This window comes from Oncorhynchus keta, chromosome 18 (genome assembly GCF_023373465.1).
Source record: "Oncorhynchus keta strain PuntledgeMale-10-30-2019 chromosome 18, Oket_V2, whole genome shotgun sequence".
NCBI classification, from domain to species: domain Eukaryota; kingdom Metazoa; phylum Chordata; class Actinopteri; order Salmoniformes; family Salmonidae; genus Oncorhynchus; species Oncorhynchus keta.
In genome coordinates this window covers 52,440,352-52,462,933 of record NC_068438.1, presented here as the reverse complement: position 1 = coordinate 52,462,933, position 22,582 = coordinate 52,440,352, and the positions used below count along the sequence as shown (strand labels likewise).

General features: G+C 51.9%; 1 protein-coding gene across 16 annotated transcripts in view; it reads right to left on the bottom strand.

Moving 5' to 3' along the window:
- Positions 1-22,582, bottom strand: part of fndc3a (fibronectin type III domain containing 3A) — a 172,868-nt gene that overhangs the window by 59,273 nt on the left and 91,013 nt on the right. For all 16 annotated transcript variants that reach the window (XR_008069170.1, XR_008069171.1, XR_008069156.1 and 13 more), the window contains 3 exons: positions 20,412-20,649; positions 17,322-17,624; positions 10,761-10,819 (listed from right to left, as the gene is read on the bottom strand). Coding sequence is in view for 1 of the 16 variants with exons in the window: in XM_052468767.1 (XP_052324727.1) it covers positions 10,761-10,819; positions 17,322-17,624; positions 20,412-20,649 (600 nt within the window). In the remaining 15 variants the exon portion in view is untranslated. The remainder of the gene's footprint in view (positions 1-10,760; positions 10,820-17,321; positions 17,625-20,411; positions 20,650-22,582) is intronic.

The window sequence follows — 22,582 nt, the reverse complement described above, 5'->3', positions numbered from 1 at the left end:
AGTAGGGCTAGTAGAGACAGTAGGGCTAGTAGAGATAGATAGATAGTAGGGCTAGTAGAGACAGTAGGGCTAGTAGAGATAGATAGATAGTAGGGCTAGTAGAGACAGTAGAGCTAGTAGAGATAGATAGATAGTAGGGCTTTTAGAGACAGTAGGGCTAGTAGAGATAGTAGGGCAGGTAGAGATAGTGGGGCTAGTAGAGATAGTAGGGCTAGTAGAGATAGTAGGGCAGGTAGAGATAGTGGGGCTAGTAGAGATAGTAGGGCTAGTAGAGATAGTGGGCTAGTAGAGATAGTAGGGATAGTAGGGCTAGTAGAGATAGTAGGGCTAGTAGAGATAGTAGGGATAGTAGGGCTAGTAGAGATAGTAGGGATAGTAGGGCTAGTAGAGATAGTAGGGCTAGTAGAGATAGTGGGCTAGTAGAGATAGTAGGGCTAGTAGAGATAGTAGGGCTAGTAGAGATAGTGGGCTAGTAGAGATAGTAGGGCAGGTAGAGATAGTAGGGCTGGTAGAGATAGTAGGGATAGTAGGGCTAGTAGAGATAGTAGGGATAGTAGGGCAGGTAGAGATAGTAGGGCTAGTAGAGATAGTAGGGATAGTAGGGCTAGTAGAGATAGTAGGGCAGGTAGAGATAGTCGGGCTAGTAGAGATAGTAGGGCAGGTAGAGATAGTAGGGCAGGTAGAGACAGTAGGGCTAGTAGAGATAGATAGAGAGTAGGGCTAGTAGAGACAGATAGATAGTAGGGCTAGTAGAGATAGTAGGGCTAGTAGAGATAGTGGGGCTAGTAGAGATAGTGGGGCTAGTAGAGATAGTAGGGCTAGTAGAGATAGTAGGGCAGGTAGAGATAGTAGGGCAGGTAGAGATAGTAGGGCAGGTAGAGATAGTAGGGCTAGTAGAGATAGTAGGGCTAGTAGAGATAGTAGGGCTAGTAGAGATAGTAGGGATAGTAGGGCAGGTAGAGATAGTAGGGCTAGTAGAGATAGTAGGGATAGTAGGGCAGGTAGAGATAGTAGGGCAGGTAGAGATAGTAGGGCTAGTAGGGCAGGTAGAGATAGTAGGGCTAGTAGAGATAGATAGTAGGGCTAGATAGTAGGGCTAGTAGAGATAGTAGGGCTAGTAGAGATAGTGGGGCTAGTAGAGATAGTGGGGCTAGTAGAGATAGTGGGGCTAGTAGAGATAGTGGGGCTAGTAGAGATAGTAGGGCTAGTAGAGATAGTAGGGCAGGTAGAGATAGTAGGGCTAGTAGAGATAGTAGGGCAGGTAGAGATAGTAGGGCTAGTAGAGATAGTAGGGCTAGTAGAGATAGTAGGGCTAGTAGAGATAGTATGGCTAGTAGAGATAGTATGGCTAGTAGGGCTAGTAGAGATAGTAGGGCTAGTAGAGATAGTAGGGCAGGTAGAGATAGTAGGGCTAGTAGAGATAGTAGGGCTAGTAGAGATAGTAGGGATAGTAGGGCAGGTAGAGATAGTAGGGCTAGTAGAGATAGTAGGGATAGTAGGGCAGGTAGAGATAGTAGGGCTAGTAGAGATAGTAGGGATAGTAGGGCTAGTAGAGATAGTAGGGCTAGTAGAGATAGTAGGGCTAGTAGAGACAGATAGATAGTAGGGCTAGTAGAGATAGTAGGGCTAGTAGAGATAGTGGGGCTAGTAGAGATAGTGGGGCTAGTAGAGATAGTGGGGCTAGTAGAGATAGTAGGGCTAGTAGAGATAGTGGGGCTAGTAGAGATAGTAGGGCTAGTAGAGATAGTAGGGCAGGTAGAGATAGTATGGCTAGTAGAGATAGTAGGGCTAGTAGAGATAGTAGGGCTAGTAGAGATAGTATGGCTAGTAGAGATAGTATGGCTAGTAGAGATAGTATGGCTAGTAGAGATAGTAGGGCAGGTAGAGATAGTAGGGCAGGTAGAGATAGTGGGGCTAGTAGAGATAGTAGGGCTAGTAGAGATAGTAGGGCTAGTAGAGATAGTAGGGCAGGTAGAGATAGTAGGGCAGGTAGAGATAGTAGGGCAGGTAGATAGTAGGGCAGGTAGAGATAGTAGGGCAGGTAGAGATAGTAGGGCAGGTAGAGATAGTAGGGCAGGTAGAGATAGTAGGGCAGGTAGAGATAGTAGACAGAGTAGGAATAGTAGAGATAGTAGGGCAGGTAGAGATAGTAGGGCAGGTAGAGATAGTAGGGCAGGTAGAGACAGTAGGGCAGGTAGAGATAGTAGGGCAGGTAGAGATAGTAGAGATAGTAGGAATAGTAGAGATAGTGTACTCCTGTAGGGAGGGCAACGTTAAACCTTCAGCTCTTTGCCTGACTAGGCATCTCTTGGGGATCTATTCTGTTTTGTGAGGTAAAAAAATTACATGGACCAACGGACAGGAAGTCAGGAACAGTTCACTACATGGAAGAACGCAATCAACCCCTGTCTGTCTGTCTGTCTGTCTGTCTGTCTGTCTGTCTGTCTGTCCTCCTCACCTCTGTCTGTGTAGTGTCTACCCACTGAGCTGGGGGCCAGTATGTCTCAGGAGGAGAATACTACCCCGCTTCATCCTCTCTCTCCATCTCTAACCCTCCCCATCTCTAAACCCCCCCATCTCTCTCTCTCCATCTCTAACCCTCCCCCATCTCGCTCTCTCCATCTCTAACCCTTCCCCATCTCTCTCTCCATCTCTAACCCTCCCCCCCTCTCTCTCTCTCCATCTCTAACCCTCCCCATCTCTCTCAAACTCCAAACCTCCCCATCTCTCTCAAACTCCAAACCTCCCCATCTCTCTCAAACTCCAAACCTCCCCCATCTCTCTCAAACTCCAAACCTCCCCATCTCTCTCAAACTCCAAACCTCCCCCATCTCCCTCAAACTCCAAACCTCCCCCATCTCTCAAACTCCAAACCTCCCCCATCTCTCAAACTCCAAACCTCCCCCATCTCTCAAACTCCAAACCTCCCCCATCTCTCTCTCCAAACCTCCCCATCTCTCTCTCTCCAAACCTCTCAATCTCTCTCTCCAAACCTCCCCATCTCTCTCTCCAAACCTCCCCATCTCTCTCTCCAAACCTCCCCATCTCTCTCTCCAACCCTCCCCATCTCTCTCTCCAAACCTCCCCATCTCTCTCTCCAACCCTCCCCATCTCTCTCTCTCCAAACCTCCCCCATCTCGCTCTCCAAACCTCGCCTATCTCGCTCTCCATCTCCAAACCTCCCCATCTCTCTCTCCAAACCTCCCCATCTCTCTCTCCAAACCTCCCCATCTCTCTCCAAACCTCCCCATCTCTCTCTCCAAACCTCGCCATCTCTCTCTCCAAACCTCGCCATCTCTCTCTCCAAACCTCGCCATCTCTCTCTCCAAACCTCCCCATCTCTCTCTCCAAACCTCCCCCATCTCTCTCTCCAAACCTCTCTCTCCAAACCTCCCCATCTCGCTCTCCAAACCTCGCCTATCTCGCTCTCCAAACCTCGCCTATCTCGCTCTCCATCTCCAAACCTCCCCCATCTCTCTCTCCAACCTCCCCCATCTCTCTCCATCTCCAAACCTCCCCATCTCTCTCCATCTCCAAACCTCCCCCATCTCTCTCCATCTCCAAACCTCCCCCATCTCTCTCCATCTCCAAACCTCCCCCATCTCTCTCTCTCCAACCTCCCCATCTCTCTCAATCTCCAAACTTCCCCCTCTCTCTCAATCTCCAAACCTCCCCCTCTCTCTCAAACTCCAAACCTCCCCCATCTCTCAAACTCCAAACCTCCCCCACCACTCTCTCCAAACCTCTCCCATCTCGCTCTCCAAACCTCTCCCATCTCGCTCTCCAAACCTCCCCCATCTCGCTCTCCAAACATACCCCAGCTCGCTCTCCAAACCTCCCCCATCTCGCTCTCCAAACCTCACCTATCTCGCTCTCCATCTCCAAACCTCCCCCATCTCTCCATCTCCAAATCTCCCCCATCTCTCTCTCTCTCTCTCTCTCTCCAACCTCCCCCATCTCTCTCAATCTCCAAACCTCCCCCTCTCTCTCAACCTCCAAACCTCCCCCTCTCTCTCAACCTCCAAACCTCCCCCTCTCTCTCAACCTCCAAACCTCCCCCTCTCTCTCAATCTCCAAACCTCCCCTCTCTCTCAATCTCCAAACCTCCCCTCTCTCTCCTCCCTCCCCCCTCTCTCTCAAACTCCAAACCTCCCCATCTCTCAAACTCCAAACCTCCCCACCACTCTCTCCAAACCTCTCCCATCTCGCTCTCCAAACCTCCCCCATCTCTCTCCCCAAACCTCCCCCATCTCTCTCCCCAAACCTCTCCCATCTCACTCTCCAAATCTCCCCAATCTCTCTCTCCAAACCTCCCCCATCTCCAAACCTCCCCATCTCTCAAACTCCAAACCTCCCCCATCTCTCTCTATCTCCAAACTTCCCCCATCTCTCTCCATCTCCAAACCTCCCCCATCTCTCTCTCTCTCCAAACCTCCCCCATCTCTCTCCATCTCCAAACCTCCCCCATCTCTCTCCATCTCCAAACTTCCCCCATCTCTCTCCATCTCCAAACTTCCCCCATCTCTCTCTCTCTCCAAACCTCCCCCATCTCTCTCTCTCTCCAAACCTCAGCCATCTCTCTCTCTCCAAACCTCAGCCATCTCTCTCTCTCTCTCTCCAAACTTCCCCCATCTCTCTCCATCTCCAAACTTCCCCCATCTCTCTCCATCTCCAAACTTCCCCCATCTCTCTCCATCTCCAAACTTCCCCCATCTCTCTCCATCTCCAAACTTCCCTCATCTCTTTCCATTTCCAAACTTCCCCCATCTCTCTCCATCTCCAAACCTCCCCATCTCTCTCCAAACCTCCCCATCTCTCTGTCAAATAGACTTGTTTTGGTACTTTACATGGGTCTGACATCAGACATGCATGATGACGAGAATCATCTCATATGAGGTTAAATACATTCTATTTCCAGTTCTCATCCAACAGCTGGAGCTTGCCGGGTTTTTAAACTAGGCTTGGGCCTGCATCCCAAATGGCACCCTATCTGGTCAAAAGTAGTACCCTATATAGGGAATAGGGTGCCATTTGGGATGTAAGCCTTTGACTGCACCAGCCTAATCCTGCATGGTACGAAGGAAGGAAAAGTGGTTCTTCATTAGAGCTTTGATCTGCTCCAGCACCTTAAAATAAATCAGATTCAGAACAGAAAGACATTAGGCCTACTCAATGACTCCAACATGATTAGGGTAAAAATCTCCACTCGTAATCCAACAAAAAGACCAGTTCAGTCCTCATCAGATCAGACATCAATAGCATTACCTCCTCTGTCCTGTAGCCAACACCTCCTCTGTCCTGTAGCCAGCACCACCTCCATACCACCTCTGTCCTGTAGCCAACACCTCCTCTGTCCTGTAGCCAACACCTCCTCCATACCTCCTCTGTTCTGTAGCTAATACCTCCTCCGTCCTGTAGCTAATACCTCCTCCATACCTCCTCCGTCCTGTAGCCAATACCTCCTCCGTCCTGTAGCCAATACCTCCTCCGTCCTGTCGCCAATACCTCCTCCGTCCTGTCGCCAATACCTCCTCCGTCCTGTCGCCAATACCTCCTCCGTCCTGTCGCCAATACCTCCTCCGTCCTGTCGCCAATACCTCCTCCGTCCTGTCTCCAATACCTCCTCCGTCCTGTCGCCAATACCTCCTCCGTCCTGTCGCCAATACCTCCTCCGTCCTGTCGCCAATACCTCCTCCGTCCTGTCGCCAATACCTCCTCCGTCCTGTCGCCAATACCTCCTCCGTCCTGTCGCCAATACCTCCTCCGTCCTGTCGCCAATACCTCCTCCGTCCTGTCGCCAATACCTCCTCCGTCCTGTCGCCAATACCTCCTCCGTCCTGTCGCCAATACCTCCTCCGTCCTGTCGCCAATACCTCCTCCGTCCTGTCGCCAATACCTCCTCCGTCCTGTCGCCAATACCTCCTCCGTCCTGTCGCCAATACCTCCTCCGTCCTGTCGCCAATACCTCCTCCGTCCTGTCGCCAATACCTCCTCCGTCCTGTCGCCAATACCTCCTCCGTCCTGTCGCCAATACCTCCTCCGTCCTGTCGCCAATACCTCCTCCGTCCTGTCGCCAATACCTCCTCCGTCCTGTCGCCAATACCTCCTCCGTCCTGTCGCCAATACCTCCTCCGTCCTGTCGCCAATACCTCCTCCGTCCTGTCGCCAATACCTCCTCCGTCCTGTCGCCAATACCTCCTCCGTCCTGTCGCCAATACCTCCTCCGTCCTGATCAGCTAACCCCCAATCAGCTAACCCCCAATCAGCTAACCCCCCTGTCCTGCCACCCCCAATCAGCTAACCCCTAGTCAGCTAACCCCCAATCAGATAACCCCTCTGTCCTTCCACCTTCCCAATCTGCTAACATCCCTGTCCTTCCACCCCCCAATCAGCTAACATCCCTGTCCTTCCACCCCCCAATCAGCTAACCCCCCTGTCCTTCCACCCCCCAATCAGCTAACCCCCCTGTCCTTCCACCCCACAATCAGCTAACATCCCTGTCCTTCCACCTTCCAATCAGCTAACCCCCCTGTCCTTCCACCCCCCAATCAGCTAAACCCCAATCAGCTAACCCCCTGTCCTTCCACCCCCAGTCAGCTAACCCCCTGTCCTTCCACCCCCAGTCAGCTAACCCCCCTGTCCTTCCACCCCCCAGTCAGCTAACCCCCTGTCCTTTCACCCCCAGTCAGCTAACCCCTGTCCTTCCACCCCCAGTCAGCTAACCCCCTGTCCTTCCACCCCCAATCAGCTAACCCCCCTGTCCTTCCACCCCCAGTCAGCTAACCCCTGTCCTTCCACCCCCAATCAGCTAACCCCCTGTCCTTCCACCCCCCAGTCAGCTAACCCCCTGTCCTTCCACCCCCAATCAGCTAACCCCTGTCCTTCCACCCCCAATCAGCTAACCCCCTGTCCTTCCACCCCCAGTCAGCTAACCCCCCTGTCCTTCCACCCCCCAGTCAGCTAACCCCCTGTCCTTCCACCCCCCAATCAGCTAACCCCCTGTCCTTCCACCCCCAGTCAGCTAACCCCCCTGTCCTTCCACCCCCCAGTCAGCTAACCCCCCTGTCCTTCCACCCCCCAGTCAGCTAACCCCCCTGTCCTTCCACCCCCCAGTCAGCTAACCCCCCTGTCCTTCCACCCCCCAGTCAGCTAACCCCCCTGTCCTTCCACCCCCCAATCAGCTAACCCCCCTGTCCTTCCACCCCCCAGTCAGCTAACCCCCCTGTCCTTCCACCCCCCAGTCAGCTAACCCCCCTGTCCTTCCACCCCCAGTCAGCTAACCCCCTGTCCTTCCACCCCCAGTCAGCTAACCCCCTGTCCTTCCACCCCCAGTCAGCTAACCCCCTGTCCTTCCACCCCCAGTCAGCTAACCCCCTGTCCTTCCACCCCCAATCAGCTAACCCCCCTGTCCTTCCAACCCCCAGTCAGCTAACCCCCCTGTCCTTCCACCCCCAGTCAGCTAACCCCCTGTCCTTCCACCCCCAGTCAGCTAACCCCCTGTCCTTCCACCCCCAGTCAGCTAACCCCCTCCTTCCCCCAGTCAGCTAACCCCCTGTCCTTCCACCCCCAGTCAGCTAACCCCCTGTCCTTCCACCCCCAGTCAGCTAACCCCTGTCCTTCCACCCCCAGTCAGCTAACCCCCTGTCCTTCCACCCCCAGTCAGCTAACCCCCTGTCCTTCCACCCCCAGTCAGCTAACCCCCTGTCCTTCCACCCCCAGTCAGCTAACCCCCTGTCCTTCCACCCCCAGTCAGCTAACCCCCTGTCCTTCCACCCCCAGTCAGCTAACCCCCTGTCCTTCCACCCCCAGTCAGCTAACCCCCTGTCCTTCCACCCCCAGTCAGCTAACCCCCTGTCCTTCCACCCCCAGTCAGCTAACCCCCTGTCCTTCCACCCCCAGTCAGCTAACCCCTGTCCTTCCACCCCCAGTCAGCTAACCCCCTGTCCTTCCACCCCCAGTCAGCTAACCCCCTGTCCTTCCACCCCCAGTCAGCTAACCCCCTGTCCTTCCACCCCCAGTCAGCTAACCCCCTGTCCTTCCACCCCCAGTCAGCTAACCCCCTGTCCTTCCACCCCCAGTCAGCTAACCCCCTGTCCTTCCACCCCCAGTCAGCTAACCCCCTGTCCTTCCACCCCCAGTCAGCTAACCCCCTGTCCTTCCACCCCCAGTCAGCTAACCCCCTGTCCTTCCACCCCCAGTCAGCTAACCCCCTGTCCTTCCACCCCCAGTCAGCTAACCCCTGTCCTTCCACCCCCAGTCAGCTAACCCCCTGTCCTTCCACCCCCAGTCAGCTAACCCCCTGTCCTTCCACCCCCAGTCAGCTAACCCCCTGTCCTTCCACCCCCAGTCAGCTAACCCCCTGTCCTTCCACCCCCAGTCAGCTAACCCCCTGTCCTTCCACCCCCAGTCAGCTAACCCCCTGTCCTTCCACCCCCAGTCAGCTAACCCCCTGTCCTTCCACCCCCAGTCAGCTAACCCCCTGTCCTTCCACCCCCAGTCAGCTAACCCCCTGTCCTTCCACCCCCAGTCAGCTAACCCCCTGTCCTTCCACCCCCAGTCAGCTAACCCCCTGTCCTTCCACCCCCAGTCAGCTAACCCCCTGTCCTTCCACCCCCAGTCAGCTAACCCCCCTGTCCTTCCACCCCCAGTCAGCTAACCCCCCTGTCCTTCCACCCCCAGTCAGCTAACCCCCCTGTCCTTCCACCCCCCAGTCAGCTAACCCCCCTGTCCTTCCACCCCCCAGTCAGCTAACCCCCCTGTCCTTCCACCCCCCAGTCAGCTAACCCCCCTGTCCTTCCACCCCCCAGTCAGCTAACCCCCCTGTCCTTCCACCCCCAGTCAGCTAACCCCCTGTCCTTCCACCCCCAGTCAGCTAACCCCCTGTCCTTCCACCCCCAGTCAGCTAACCCCCTGTCCTTCCACCCCCAGTCAGCTAACCCCCTGTCCTTCCACCCCCAGTCAGCTAACCCCTGTCCTTCCACCCCCAGTCAGCTAACCCCCTGTAACCCCCTTCCACCCCCAGTCAGCTAACCCCCTGTCCTTCCACCCCCAGTCAGCTAACCCCCTGTCCTTCCACCCCCAGTCAGCTAACCCCCTGTCCTTCCACCCCCAGTCAGCTAACCCCCTGTCCTTCCACCCCCAGTCAGCTAACCCCCTGTCCTTCCACCCCCAGTCAGCTAACCCCCTGTCCTTCCACCCCCAGTCAGCTAACCCCCTGTCCTTCCACCCCCAGTCAGCTAACCCCTGTCCTTCCACCCCCAGTCAGCTAACCCCCTGTCCTTCCACCCCCAGTCAGCTAACCCCCTGTCCTTCCACCCCCAGTCTAACCCCCTGTCCTTCCACCCCCTCAGCTAACCCCCTGTCCTTCCACCCCCAGTCAGCTAACCCCCCTGTCCTTCCACCCCCAGTCAGCTAACCCCCCTGTCCTTCCACCCCCCAGTCAGCTAACCCCCCTGTCCTTCCACCCCCCAGTCAGCTAACCCCCTGTCCTTCCACCCCCCAGTCAGCTAACCCCCCTGTCCTTCCACCCCCCAGTCAGCTAACCCCCTGTCCTTCCACCCCCAGTCAGCTAACCCCCTGTCCTTCCACCCCCAGTCAGCTAACCCCCTGTCCTTCCACCCCCAGTCAGCTAACCCCCTGTCCTTCCACCCCCAGTCAGCTAACCCCCTGTCCTTCCACCCCCAGTCAGCTAACCCCCTGTCCTTCCACCCCCAGTCAGCTAACCCCCTGTCCTTCCACCCCCAGTCAGCTAACCCCCTGTCCTTCCACCCCCAGTCAGCTAACCCCCTGTCCTTCCACCCCCAGTCAGCTAACCCCCTGTCCTTCCACCCCCAGTCAGCTAACCCCCTGTCCTTCCACCCCCAGTCAGCTAACCCCCTGTCCTTCACCCCAGCTAACCCCCAGTCCTTAACCCCTGTCCTTCCACCCCCAGTCAGCTAACCCCCTGTCCTTCCACCCCCAGTCAGCTAACCCCCTGTCCTTCCACCCCCAGTCAGCTAACCCCCTGTCCTTCCACCCCCAGTCAGCTAACCCCCTGTCCTTCCACCCCCTGTCCTTCCACCCCCAGTCAGCTAACCCCCTGTCCTTCCACCCCCCAGTCAGCTAACCCCCTGTCCTTCCACCCCCAGTCAGCTAACCCCTGTCCTTCCACCCCCAGTCAGCTAACCCCCTGTCCTTCCACCCCCAGTCAGCTAACCCCCTGTCCTTCCACCCCCAGTCAGCTAACCCCCTGTCCTTCCACCCCCAGTCAGCTAACCCCCTGTCCTTCCACCCCCAGTCAGCTAACCCCCTGTCCTTCCACCCCCAGTCAGCTAACCCCCTGTCCTTCCACCCCCAGTCAGCTAACCCCCTGTCCTTCCACCCCCAGTCAGCTAACCCCCTGTCCTTCCACCCCCAGTCAGCTAACCCCCTGTCCTTCCACCCCCAGTCAGCTAACCCCCTGTCCTTCCACCCCCAGTCAGCTAACCCCTGTCCTTCCACCCCCAGTCAGCTAACCCCCTGTCCTTCCACCCCCAGTCAGCTAACCCCCTGTCCTTCCACCCCCAGTATTATATTATTTCACTTAGTATTATTACTATTATTGTAATATTGTTTCATTCACTTCTCTGTGACCGACATTGTTGGAGCTCCGAGCAGAAGAATTTCAACCTACCCTGCAATTACATCTGCAGCCCTTGTGCATGTCATAAACTCTTGATTTGAAATATTATGGTATGTAAAGTCCACGATATGAAAGACAAGACACAGAGAGAGACACTCACCACTGGTTTACTGACAGTGTTCAACAGGGCCTGTAGGAGCTGAGCGTCTTTATCCATGTCTAGAAGGAGACACAGAAGAAATTACGATTTTTAAGTTATGCAATTTATTACGCACAAAAAAAAAACAGATTCATCATACATATGTTTATCCCAGGGTAACAGGCAGGTCCATTCATGTACAGTCAAAAACTCTTCTCTGTCTCTGGAACCCCAACGGTGGGACCAGCTTCCCCCTTGATGCAAGGACAGCAGAGTCACTACCCACTAGCCCTGACTAAGATGATAACTTTGTTATTGAGGGGAAAAAATGTACTTCACTACGACTGTGATGTGGTTGTCTCACCTAGCCATCTTGAGATGAAAGCACTAAGTCACTCTGGATAAGAGAGTCTACTAAAATAATTAAAATGACACTAAGCTACAGGAGTGTTATGCGAGCACAGACTGGAATAGGTTCCGGGATTCTTCCGATGGCGTTGAGGAGTACACCACATCAGTCACTGGCTTCAACAATAAGTACGTTGATGATGTCGTCCCCACAGCGACCGTACGTACATACCCCAACCAGAAAGCAATGGATTACAGGCAGCATCCGCACTGAGTTAAAGGGTAGAGCTGCCACTCTCAAGGAGCAGGACTCTATCAAATCAAATCAAATGTATTTACATAGCCCTTCGTACATCAGCTGATATCTCAAAGAGCTGTACAGAAACCCAGCCTAAAACACCCCAAACAATGCAGGTGTAGAAGCACGGAAGCTAATCCGGAAGCTTGTAAGAAATCTCGCTTTGTCCTCCGACGAACCATCAAACAGGCAAAGCGTCAATACAGGACTATGATTGAATCGTACTACACCGGGTCCGATGCTCGTCGGACGTGGCTTCAAACTTTTACAGACTACAAAGGGCAAGTAACACTGAAACATGCATGAGAGCATCAGCTGTTCCAGACGACTCAGTGATCACACTCTCCGTAGGCATTGGGAGTAAGACCTTTAAACAGGTCAACATTCTCAAGGCCGCAGGGCCAGACGGATTACCAGGACGTGTACTGCGAGCATGCGCTGACAAACTGGCAAGTGTCTTCACTGACATTTTCAACCTCTCCCTGTCTGAGTCTGTAATACCAACATGTTTCAAGCAGACCACCATAGTCCCTTTGCCCAAGAACACTAAGGTAACCTGCATAAATGACTAGTGACCCGTAGCACTCACATCAGTAGCCATTAAGTTTGAAAGGCTGGTCATGGCTCACATCAACACCATTATCCCAGAAACCCTAGACCCACTCCAATTTGCATACCGCCCCAACAGATCCACAGATAATGCAATCTCTATGGCACTCAACAGTGCCCTTTCCAACCTGGACAAAAGGAACACCTACAGCTGAAGTCGGAAGTTTACATATACCTTCGCCAAATACATTTAAACTCAGTTTTTCATAATTCCTGACATTTAATCAGAGTAAAAATGCCCTGTCTTAGCTCAGTTAGGATCACCACTTTATCTTTACAGTGTGAAATGTCAGAATAAATTATACAATTATTTATTTCAGCTTTTATTTCTTTCATCACATTCCCAGTGGGTCAGAAGTTTACATGCACTCAATTAGTATTTGGTAGCATTGCCTTTAAATTGTTTAACTTGGGTCAAACGTTTTGGGTAGCCTTCCAGAAGCTTCCCACAATAAGTTGGATTTTTCTGTAGGTTTGAGGTCAGGGCTTTGTGATGGCCACTCCAACACCTTGACATTGTTGACCTTAAGCCTTTTTGCCACAACTTTGGAAGTATGCTTGGAGTCATTGTCCATTTGGAAGACCAATTTACGACCAAGCTTTAACTTCCTGACTGATGTCTTGAGATGTTGCTTCAATATATCCACATAATTTCCCCTCATGATGCCATCTATTTTGTGAAGTGCACCAGTCCCTCCTGCAGCAAAGCACCCCCACAACATGATGCTGCCACCCCCGTGCTTCAAGGTTGGGATGGTGTTCTTCTTGCAAGCCTCCCCCTTTTTCCTCCAAACATAACGATGGTCATTATGGCCAAACAGTTCTATTTTTGTTTCATCAGACCAGAGGACATTTCTCCAAAAAGTATGATCTTTGTCCCCATGTGCAGTTGCAAACCGATTAGTGGCTTCTTCCTTGCTGAACGGCCTTTCAGGTTATGTCGATATAGGACTCGTTTAACTGTGGATATAGATACTTTTGTACCGGTTTCCTCTAGCATCTTCACAAGGTCCTTTGCTGTTGTTCTGAGATTGATTTGCACTTTTCACACCAAAGTATGTTCATCTCTAGGAGACAGAACGTGTCTCCTTCCTGAGCGGTATGACAGCTGCGTGGTCCCATGGTGTTTATACTTGCGTACTATTGTTTATACAGATTACCTTCAGACGTTTCTGAGGTCTTGGCTGATTTCTTTTGATTTTCCCATGATGTCAAGCAATGAGGCAGAGTTTGAAGGTAGGCCTTGAAATACATCCACAGGTACACCTCCAATTGATTCAAATTATGTCAATTAGCCTATCAGAAGCATCTAAAGCCATGACATCATTTTGTGGAATTTAGCGAGCTGTTTTGAAGGCACAATCAACTTAGTGTATGTAAACTTCTGACCCACTGGAATTGTGATACAGTGAATTATAAGTGAAATAATCTGCCTGTAGAAAATTGTTGGAAAAATGACTTGTGTCATGCACAAAGTAGATGTCCTAACAGACTTGCCAAAACTATAGTTTGTTAACAAGAAATGTGGTGTGGTTGAAAAACTGGTTTTAATTGGGTAAAGCCCTGGGGGATCCCAACAGCTGAGTGTTGGTGATCTGGTTACTGGTGTTGGTGATCTGGTTACTGGTGTTGGTGATCTGGTTACTGGTGTTGGTGCTCTGGTTACTGGTGTTGGTGCTCTGGTTACTGGTGATCTGGTTACTGGTGTTGGTGCTCTGGTTACTGGTGTTGGTGCTCTGGTTACTGGTGTTGGTGATCTGGTTACTGGTGTTGGTGCTCTGGTTACTGGTGTTGGTGCTCTGGTTACTGGTGTTGGTGCTCTGGTTACTGGTGTTGGTGATCTGGTTACTGGTGTTGGTGATCTGGTTACTGGTGTTGGTGATCTGGTTACTGATGATCTGGTTACTGATGATCTGGTTACTGATGATCTGGTTACTGGTGTTGGTGATCTGGTTACTGGTGTTGGTGATCTGGTTACTGGTGTTGGTGATCTGGTTACTGGTGTTGGTGATCTGGTTACTGGTGTTGGTGCTCTGGTTACTGGTGTTGGTGCTCTGGTTACTGGTGTTGGTGCTCTGGTTACTGGTGTTGGTGATCTGGTTACTGGTGTTGGTGATCTGGTTACTGGTGTTGGTGATCTGGTTACTGGTGTTGGTGATCTGGTTACTGGTGTTGGTGATCTGGTTACTGGTGTTGGTGATCTGGTTACTGGTGATCTGGTTACTGGTGTTGGTGATCTGGTTACTGGTGTTGGTGATCTGGTTACTGGTGTTGGTGCTCTGGTTACTGGTGTTGGTGATCTGGTTACTGATGATCTGGTTACTGGTGTTGGTGATCTGGTTACTGGTGATGGTGATCTGGTTACTGATGATCTGGTTACTGGTGTTGGTGATCTGGTTACTGGTGTTGGTGCTCTGGTTACTGGTGTTGGTGATCTGGTTACTGGTGTTGGTGATCTGGTTACTGGTGTTGGTGATCTGGTTACTGGTGTTGGTGATCTGGTTACTGGTGTTGGTGATCTGGTTACTGGTGTTGGTGATCTGGTTACTGGTGTTGGTGATCTGGTTACTGGTGTTGGTGATCTGGTTACTGGTGTTGGTGATCTGGTTACTGATGATCTGGTTACTGGTGTTGGTGATCTGGTTACTGGTGTTGGTGCTCTGGTTACTGGTGTTGGTGATCTGGTTACTGGTGTTGGTGCTCTGGTTACTGGTGTTGGTGATCTGGTTACTGGTGTTGGTGATCTGGTTATTGGTGATCTGGTTACTGGTGTTGGTGATCTGGTTACCGGTGTTGGTGATCTGGTTACCGGTGTTGGTGATCTGGTTACTCACTGACACATTGCGTTCGGTTCTGATATAAAAGTAAACGACGCGTCAAAGTTATTCTATTCAATCTACTTCAATAATGTATTAATTACGCTACTAATAAATGTTTAGTAATACGACAAAATGCCCGGGGACTCTCATTTCCACCAGAGAGTAACGGTTAATGTGATTGGATGTTAATTATTTGACCTGAGATGGTTTAATTTCTGGCAGTGAAACTCAGGCGAGAGAGAGAGAAAAAAAAAGACGAAAACGTTTGAAAAAAATTGCGAATGACATTTTTATTTGGCGTACCCCTGAAGGCTCGTACCCCCAGTTTGGGAATACCTGGTGTAATGGAATGTATATCCTTGTGTGGTTTTGTGGATTTTTTAAAACTTATGCAGACGTCATAGCCAGTCATAAAATAACACAGTACATGTCACAACAGGTCCAAATATACAGTGCATTACACTACCATAAAGACCTGATTGGTGGAGTGCTACAGAAATGGCTGTCCATCTGGAAGGTTCTCCCATCTCCACAGAGGAATTCTGGAGCTTTGTCAGAGTGACCATGGGGTTTTTGGTCACCTCCCTGACCAAGGTCCTTCTCCCCCGATTGCTCAGTTTGGCCGGCTGGCCAGCTCTAGGAAGAGTCTTGGTGGTTCCAAACTTCTTCCATTTAAGAATGATGGAGGCCACTGTGTTCTTGGGGACCTTCAACACTGCAGAATGATGGAGGCCACTGTGCATTTGGGGACCTTCAATGCGGCAGACATTTTTTGGTACCCTTCCCCAGATCTGTGCCTCGACACAATCCTGTCTTTGCGCTGACATTCACTGTCAACTGTGAGACTTTATATAGACAGGTGTGTGCCTTTCCAAATCATGTCCAATCAATTTAATTTACCACAGGTGGACTCCAGTCAAGTAGTAGAAACATCTCAAGGAGGATCAATGGAAACAGGATGCACCTGAGCTCAATGTTGTGTCTCAAAGCAAAGGGTTTGAATACTGATGTAAATAAGGTATTTGTTTCATATTTGTAATACATTTGCAAAAATGTCTAAAAACCTATTCGCTTTGTCATTACGGGGTATTGTGTGTAGGTTGATGATGAAAAAATGTTAATACATTTTAGATTAAGGCTGTAATGGCACAAATGTGGATCAAGTCAAGGGGTCTGAATATTTTCCCGAATGCCCTGTATGTGTCACGACAGTGTTATGACCATACTATGACAGGATATGACAGGATATGACAGGATATGACAAGTTATGTCAGCTGTTATGACACATTATGACCATGGGTGTCAAGCAAAGTGTTACAATTGGGTACTTTTTCCACCATTGCCCCTTCGCCCAGCCCCTTGTCCCAACCCCTGTTCCTGTCCCAGCCCCTGTTCCTGACCCAGCCCCTGTTCCTGACCCCTGACCCAGGCCCTGTTCCTGACCCAGCCCCTGTTCCTGACCCAGTCCCTGTCCCAACCCCCTGTTCCTGTCCCAGCCCCTGACCCAGCCCCTGGTCCTGTCCCAGCCCCTGACCCAACCCCTGTTCCAACGCCTGTTCCTGTCCCAGCCCCTGTTCCTGTTCCTGTCCCAGCCCCTGTCCCAGCCCCTGGTCCTGTCCCAGCCCCTGACCCAACCCCTGTTCCTGTCCCAGCCCCTGACCCAACCCCTGTTCCAACGCCTGTTCCTGTCCCAGCCCCTGACCCAACCCCTGTTCCAACGCCTGTTCCTGTCCCAGCCCCTGACCCAACCCCTGTTCCAACGCCTGTTCCTGTCCCAGCCCCTGACCCAACCCCTGTTCCAACCCCTGATCCAGCCCCTGGTCCTGTCCCAGCCCGTGTTCCAGCCCCTGTTCCTGTCCCAGCCCCTGACCCAACCCCTGTTCCAACCCCTGACCCAGCCCCTGGTCCTGTCCCAGCCCCTGTTCCTGTCCCAGCCCCTGACCCAACCCCTGTTCCAACCCCTGACCCAGCCCCTGGTCCTGTCCCAGCCCCTGTTCCTGTCCCAGCCCCTGACCCAACCCCTGTTCCAACGCCTGCTCCTGTCCCAGCCCCTGTTCCTGTCCCAGCCCCTGACCCAGCCCCTGTTCCTGTCCCAGCCCCTGACCCAACCCCTGTTCCTGTCCCAGCCCCTGACCCAACCCCTGTTCCTGTCCCAGCCCCTGACCCAACCCCTGTTCCTGTCCCAGCCCCTGACCCAGCCCCTGTTCCTGTCCCAGCCCCTGTTCCTGTTCCAGCCCCTGTTCCTGACCCAGCCCCTGACCCAACCCCTGTTCCTGTCCCAGCCCCTGTTCCTGTCCCAGCCCCTGACCCAGCCCCTGTTCCTGTACCAGCCCCTGTTCCTGTCCCAGCCCCTGTTCCTGTCCCAGCCCCGGACCCAACCCCTGTTCCTGTCCCAGCCCCTGTTCCTGACCCAGCCCCTGTTCCTGACCCAGCCCCTGACCCAAACCCTGACCCTGGTCCTCTCCTTCAAATTAAATAGCCACCTCTCGGGCCACTGGCCCTCCTTACCTCCAGGTTCTTTCTCCATCTGCTTGGCGGTGGTGCTGGTCTGTCCCTGTCCCAGTTCAGCCTCCAGCCCCTTCCCTCCTCCAACCACCCCATTGTAGATACTGTCCATGGAGGGGGGGCTGCTTCGACTCTTCTGTGGCGAGGGAGGGGGGCTGTCCTTCATCTGACCACCTCCTCCTCCTCTCTCTCCCCCTTGCCGCTCCTTGAGCTTCTTCTGCAGACGCTCGTAGGTCTTGCTGGCCCTTTCGTCGCGGTGGACGAACGGCGGCGGGCGTCCGTGTGGGGAATGAGAATCTGCCGAGACTGGGAGGAGACCAGACACACAGAGACACTTAGACACGCAGAACAGGTATGTACAGAGACACTTAGACACGCAGAACAGGTATGTACAGAGACACTTAGACACGCAGAACAGGTATGTACAGAGACACTTAGACATACAGAACAGGTATGTACAGAGACACTTAGACATGCAGAACAGGTATGTACAGAGACACTTAGACATGCAGAACAGGTATGTACAGAGACACTTAGACATGCAGAACAGGTATGTACAGACACACAGAGACATACAGAACAGGTATGTACAGACACACAGAGACATACAGAACAGGTATGTACAGACACACAGAGACACACAGAACAGGTATGTACAGACACACAGAGACACACAGAACAGGTATGTACAGACACACAGAGACACACAGAACAGGTATGTACAGACACACACACACAGAGCCTACAGACAGTATTCATACCCCTTGACTTATTCCACATTACAGGGTTACAGCCGGAATTTAAAATGGATTCAATTGAGATTTGTCTTGAGTCAATAAGTACAAACCCTTTTGTTATGTCAAGCCTAACTAAAGTTGAGTAAAAAAATGTGCTTAACAAATCACATAATAAATTGTATGGACTCTGTGTGCAATAATAATGCTTAATATGATTTTGTCATCTCTGTACCCCCACAGACAATTATCTCTAAGGTCCCCCAGTCGAGCAGTGAATTTCAAACACAGATTCAACCACAAAGACCAGGGAGGTTTTCCAATGACTCAAAAAAGAAGGGCACCCATTGGTAGATGGGTAAAAATAAAGCAGACATAAAATATCCCTTTGATCCCGGTGAAGTTATTAATTACACTTTGGATGGTGTATCAATACACCCAGTCACTACAAAGATACAGGCATCCTTCCTAACTACTAACTCAGTTGCCAGAGAGGAAGGAAACCACTCAGGGATTTCACCATGAGGCCAATGGTGACTTTAAAACAGTTACAGAGTTTAATGGCTGTGACAGGAGGAAACTGAGGATGGATCAACAACATTGTAGTTACTCCACAATACTAACTGAGGATGGATCAATAACATTGTAGTTACTCCACAATACTAACTGAGGTTGGATCAACAACACTGTAGTTACTCCACAATACTAACTGAGGATGGATCAACAACATTGTAGTTACTCCACAATACTAACTGAGGATGGATCAACAACACTGTAGTTACTCCACAATACTAACTGAGGATGGATCAACAACATTGTAGTTACTCCACAATACTAACTGAGGATGGATCAACAACATTGTAGTTACTCCACAATACTAACCTAAATGACAGAGTGAAAAGAAGGAAGCTTGAACAGAATACAAATATTCCACAAAAAATACAAAGTGTCGTGTTTGGGGCAAATCCCATACAACACATTACTGAGAATAAGAATGTTGGAGGCCACTATGTTCTCAAACGGAACACGTTTGGAACCACCAAGTCTCCTCCTCTTCCTAGAGATGGCCGCCCGGGCCAAACTGAGCAATCAGGGGAGAAGGGCCTTGGTCAGGGAGGTGACCAAGAATCCAATGGTCACTCTGACAGAGCTCTAGTGTTTGTCTATGGAGATGGGAGAACCTTCCAGAAGGACAATCATCTCTGCAGCACTACACCAGTCAGGTCTTTATGGTAGAGTAACCAGACGGAAGCCACTTCTCAGTAAAAGGCACATATGACAGCCCGCTTGGAGTTTGCCAACAGGCACCTAAAGGACTAAACAAGATTCTCTGGTCTGATGAAACCAAGATTGAACTTTTTGGCCTGAATGCCAAACGTCACGTCTGGAGGAAACCTGGCACCATCCCTACAGTGAAGCATGGTGGTGGCAGCATCATGCTGTGGGGATGTTTTTCAGCAGCAGGGACTGGGAGACTAGTCAGGCAAAGATGAACAGAGAAATGTACAGAGAGATCCTTGATGAAAACCTGCTCCAGAGCACTCAGGATCTCAGACTGGGACGAAAGTTCACCTTCCAACAGGACAATGACCCTAAGCACACAACCAAGACAATGCAGGAGTGGCTTCTGGACAAGTCTCTGAATGTCCTTGATTGGCCCAGCCAGAGGCCGGACTTGAACCCGATCGAACATCTCTAGAGAGACCTGAAAATAGCTGTGCAGCGACGCTCCCCATCCAACCTGACAGAGCTTGAGAGGATCTGCAGAGAAGAATGGGAGAAACTCCCCAAATACAGGTGTGCCAAGCTTGTTGCGTCATACCCAAGAAGACTTGAGGCTGTTATCGCTGCCAAAGGTTCTTCAACACTGAGTAAATAGTCTGAATATTAATGTAAATGTCACATTTCATTTAGTACATTTGCTAAAATGTCTATAAACCTGTTTTTGCCATTATGGGGTATTGTCTGTAGATTGATGAGGAAAAACAACAATTGAATCCAATTTCGAATAAGACTAAAGTAACAAAATGTGGGAAAAGTCAAGGGGTCTGAAGGCCTTCTGGATGCTCTGTATGTAGTGTATACTATGTAGTGTATTTAGTGTGTAGCGTATACAATGTAGTGTATACTATGTAGTGTATAGTGTATACTATTTAGTGTATACTATGTAGTGTGTAGCTTATACTATATAGTGCATATCATATAGTGTATAGTGTATACTATATAGTGTGGAATGTATACTATGTAGTGTGTAGTGTATACTATATAGTGCATACTATGTAGTTTATAGTATGTAGTGTTTACTATGTGGTGTGTAGTGTATACTATGTAGTGAATACTATGTAGTGTATATACTCACCCTGCTCTGAGTAAATGTGTGCCGGGTGGTACTGTGGTATATACTGGGAGCTCATGTCCCCCGCCATGCCTGTGTAGAGGTGGGGTGGGGGGGGCAACATGGCGGGGTGGGGGATGAAGGCGGGCAGGTGGGCGTGGGGTGGAGGAGGGGGGTGGTGCAGGGGGGAGTGGCCCCCAGGGTGGAACTCTGGCTGCTGAGGTAAGACCAGAACACGTCGAACTCCATTCTCCTCTATGATCTGATGGACGGAGAGAGAGAGAGACAGAGAGAGAGAGAGAGAGAGAGAGAGAGAGAGGGGTAGGGAGAGAGCGAGAGAGAGCGAGGTAAGGAGAGAGCGAGAGAGAGGGGTAGGGAGAGAGCGAGAGAGAGAGAGGTAGGGGGAGAGCGAGAGAGAGGGGTAGGGAGAGAGCGAGAGAGAGGGGTAGGGAGAGAGCGAGAGAGAGGGGTAGGGAGAGAGCGAGCGAGGTAGGGAGAGAGCGAGAGAGAGGGGTAGGGAGAGAGCGAGAGAGAGGGGTAGGGAGAGAGCGAGAGAGAGGGGTAGGGAGAGAGCGAGAGAGGGGTAGGGAGAGAGCGAGAGAGAGGGGTAGGGAGAGAGCGAGAGAGAGGGGTAGGGAGAGAGCGAGAGAGAGGGGTAGGGAGAGAGCGAGAGAGAGGGGTAGGGAGAGAGCGAGAGAGAGGGGTAGGGAGAGAGCGAGAGAGAGGGGTAGGGAGAGAGCGAGAGAGAGGGGTAGGGAGAGAGCGAGAGAGGGGTAGGGAGAGAGCGAGAGAGAGGGGTAGGGAGAGAGCGAGAGAGAGGGGTAGGGAGAGAGCGAGAGAGAGGGGTAGGGAGAGAGCGAGAGAGAGGGGTAGGGAGAGAGCGAGAGAGAGGGGTAGGGAGAGAGCGAGAGAGAGGGGTAGGGAGAGAGCGAGAGAGAGAGGGGGTAGGGAGAGAGCGAGAGAGAGGGGTAGGAGAGAGCGAGAGAGAGGGGTAGGGAGAGAGCGAGAGAGAGGGGTAGGGAGAGAGCGAGAGAGAGGGGTAGGGAGAGAGCGAGAGAGAGGGGTAGGGAGAGAGCGAGAGAGAGGGGTAGGGAGAGAGCGAGAGAGAGGGGTAGGGAGAGAGCGAGAGAGAGGGGTAGGGAGAGAGCGAGAGAGAGGGGTAGGGAGAGAGCGAGAGAGAAGGGTAGGGAGAGAGGGAGAGAGAGGGGTAGGGAGAGAGAGGGGTAGGGAGAGAGAGGGGTAGGGAGAGAGAGGGGTAGGGAGAGAGAGGGGTAGGGAGAGCGAGCGAGCGAGAGGGGTAGGGAGAGCGAGCGAGCGAGAGAGATGGGTAGGGAGAGCGAGCGAGCGAGAGAGAGGGGTAGGGAGAGCGAGCGAGCGAGAGAGAGGGGTAGGGAGAGCGAGCGAGCGAGAGAGAGGGGTAGGGAGAGCGAGCGAGCGAGAGAGAGGGGTAGGGAGAGCGAGCGAGCGAGAGAGAGGGGTAGGGAGAGCGAGCGAGCGAGAGAGAGGGGTAGGGAGAGCGAGCGAGCGAGAGAGAGGGGTAGGGAGAGCGAGCGAGCGAGAGAGAGGGGTAGGGAGAGCGAGCGAGCGAGAGAGAGGGGTAGGGAGAGCGAGCGAGCGAGAGAGAGGGGTAGGGAGAGAGCGATGGGGAGAGAAAGAGAGAGAACAACAATTATTATTGGAAACTTCTGTATATGATCTGAGACAACAGGTTATTAGGGGTTACAAATGTTTGATTGTGTCTGAGGACGTAGAATGAGTCGGACATGAAATCAGGAGGCCAAAATCAGACTTATGAAAGGAGAACCGAGATGTATAAGCATCTACAGAGCCTTCAGTATTCATGCCTGCTGTCTGTATAAGCATCTACAGAGCCTTCAGTATTCAGGCCTGCTGTCTGTATAAGCATCTACAGAGCATTCAGTATTCATGCCTGCTGTCTGTATAAGCATCTACAGATCCTTCAGTATTCATGCCTGCTGTCTGTATAAGCATCTACAGAGCCTTCAGTATTCATGCCTGCTGTCTGTATAAGCATCTACAGAGCCCTCAGTATTCATGCCTGCTGTCTGTATAAGCATCTACAGAGCCTTCAGTATTCATGCCTGCTGTCTGTATAAGCATCTACAGAGCCTTCAGTATTCATGCCTGCTGTCTGTATAAGCATCTACAGAGCCTTCAGTATTCATGCCCGCTGT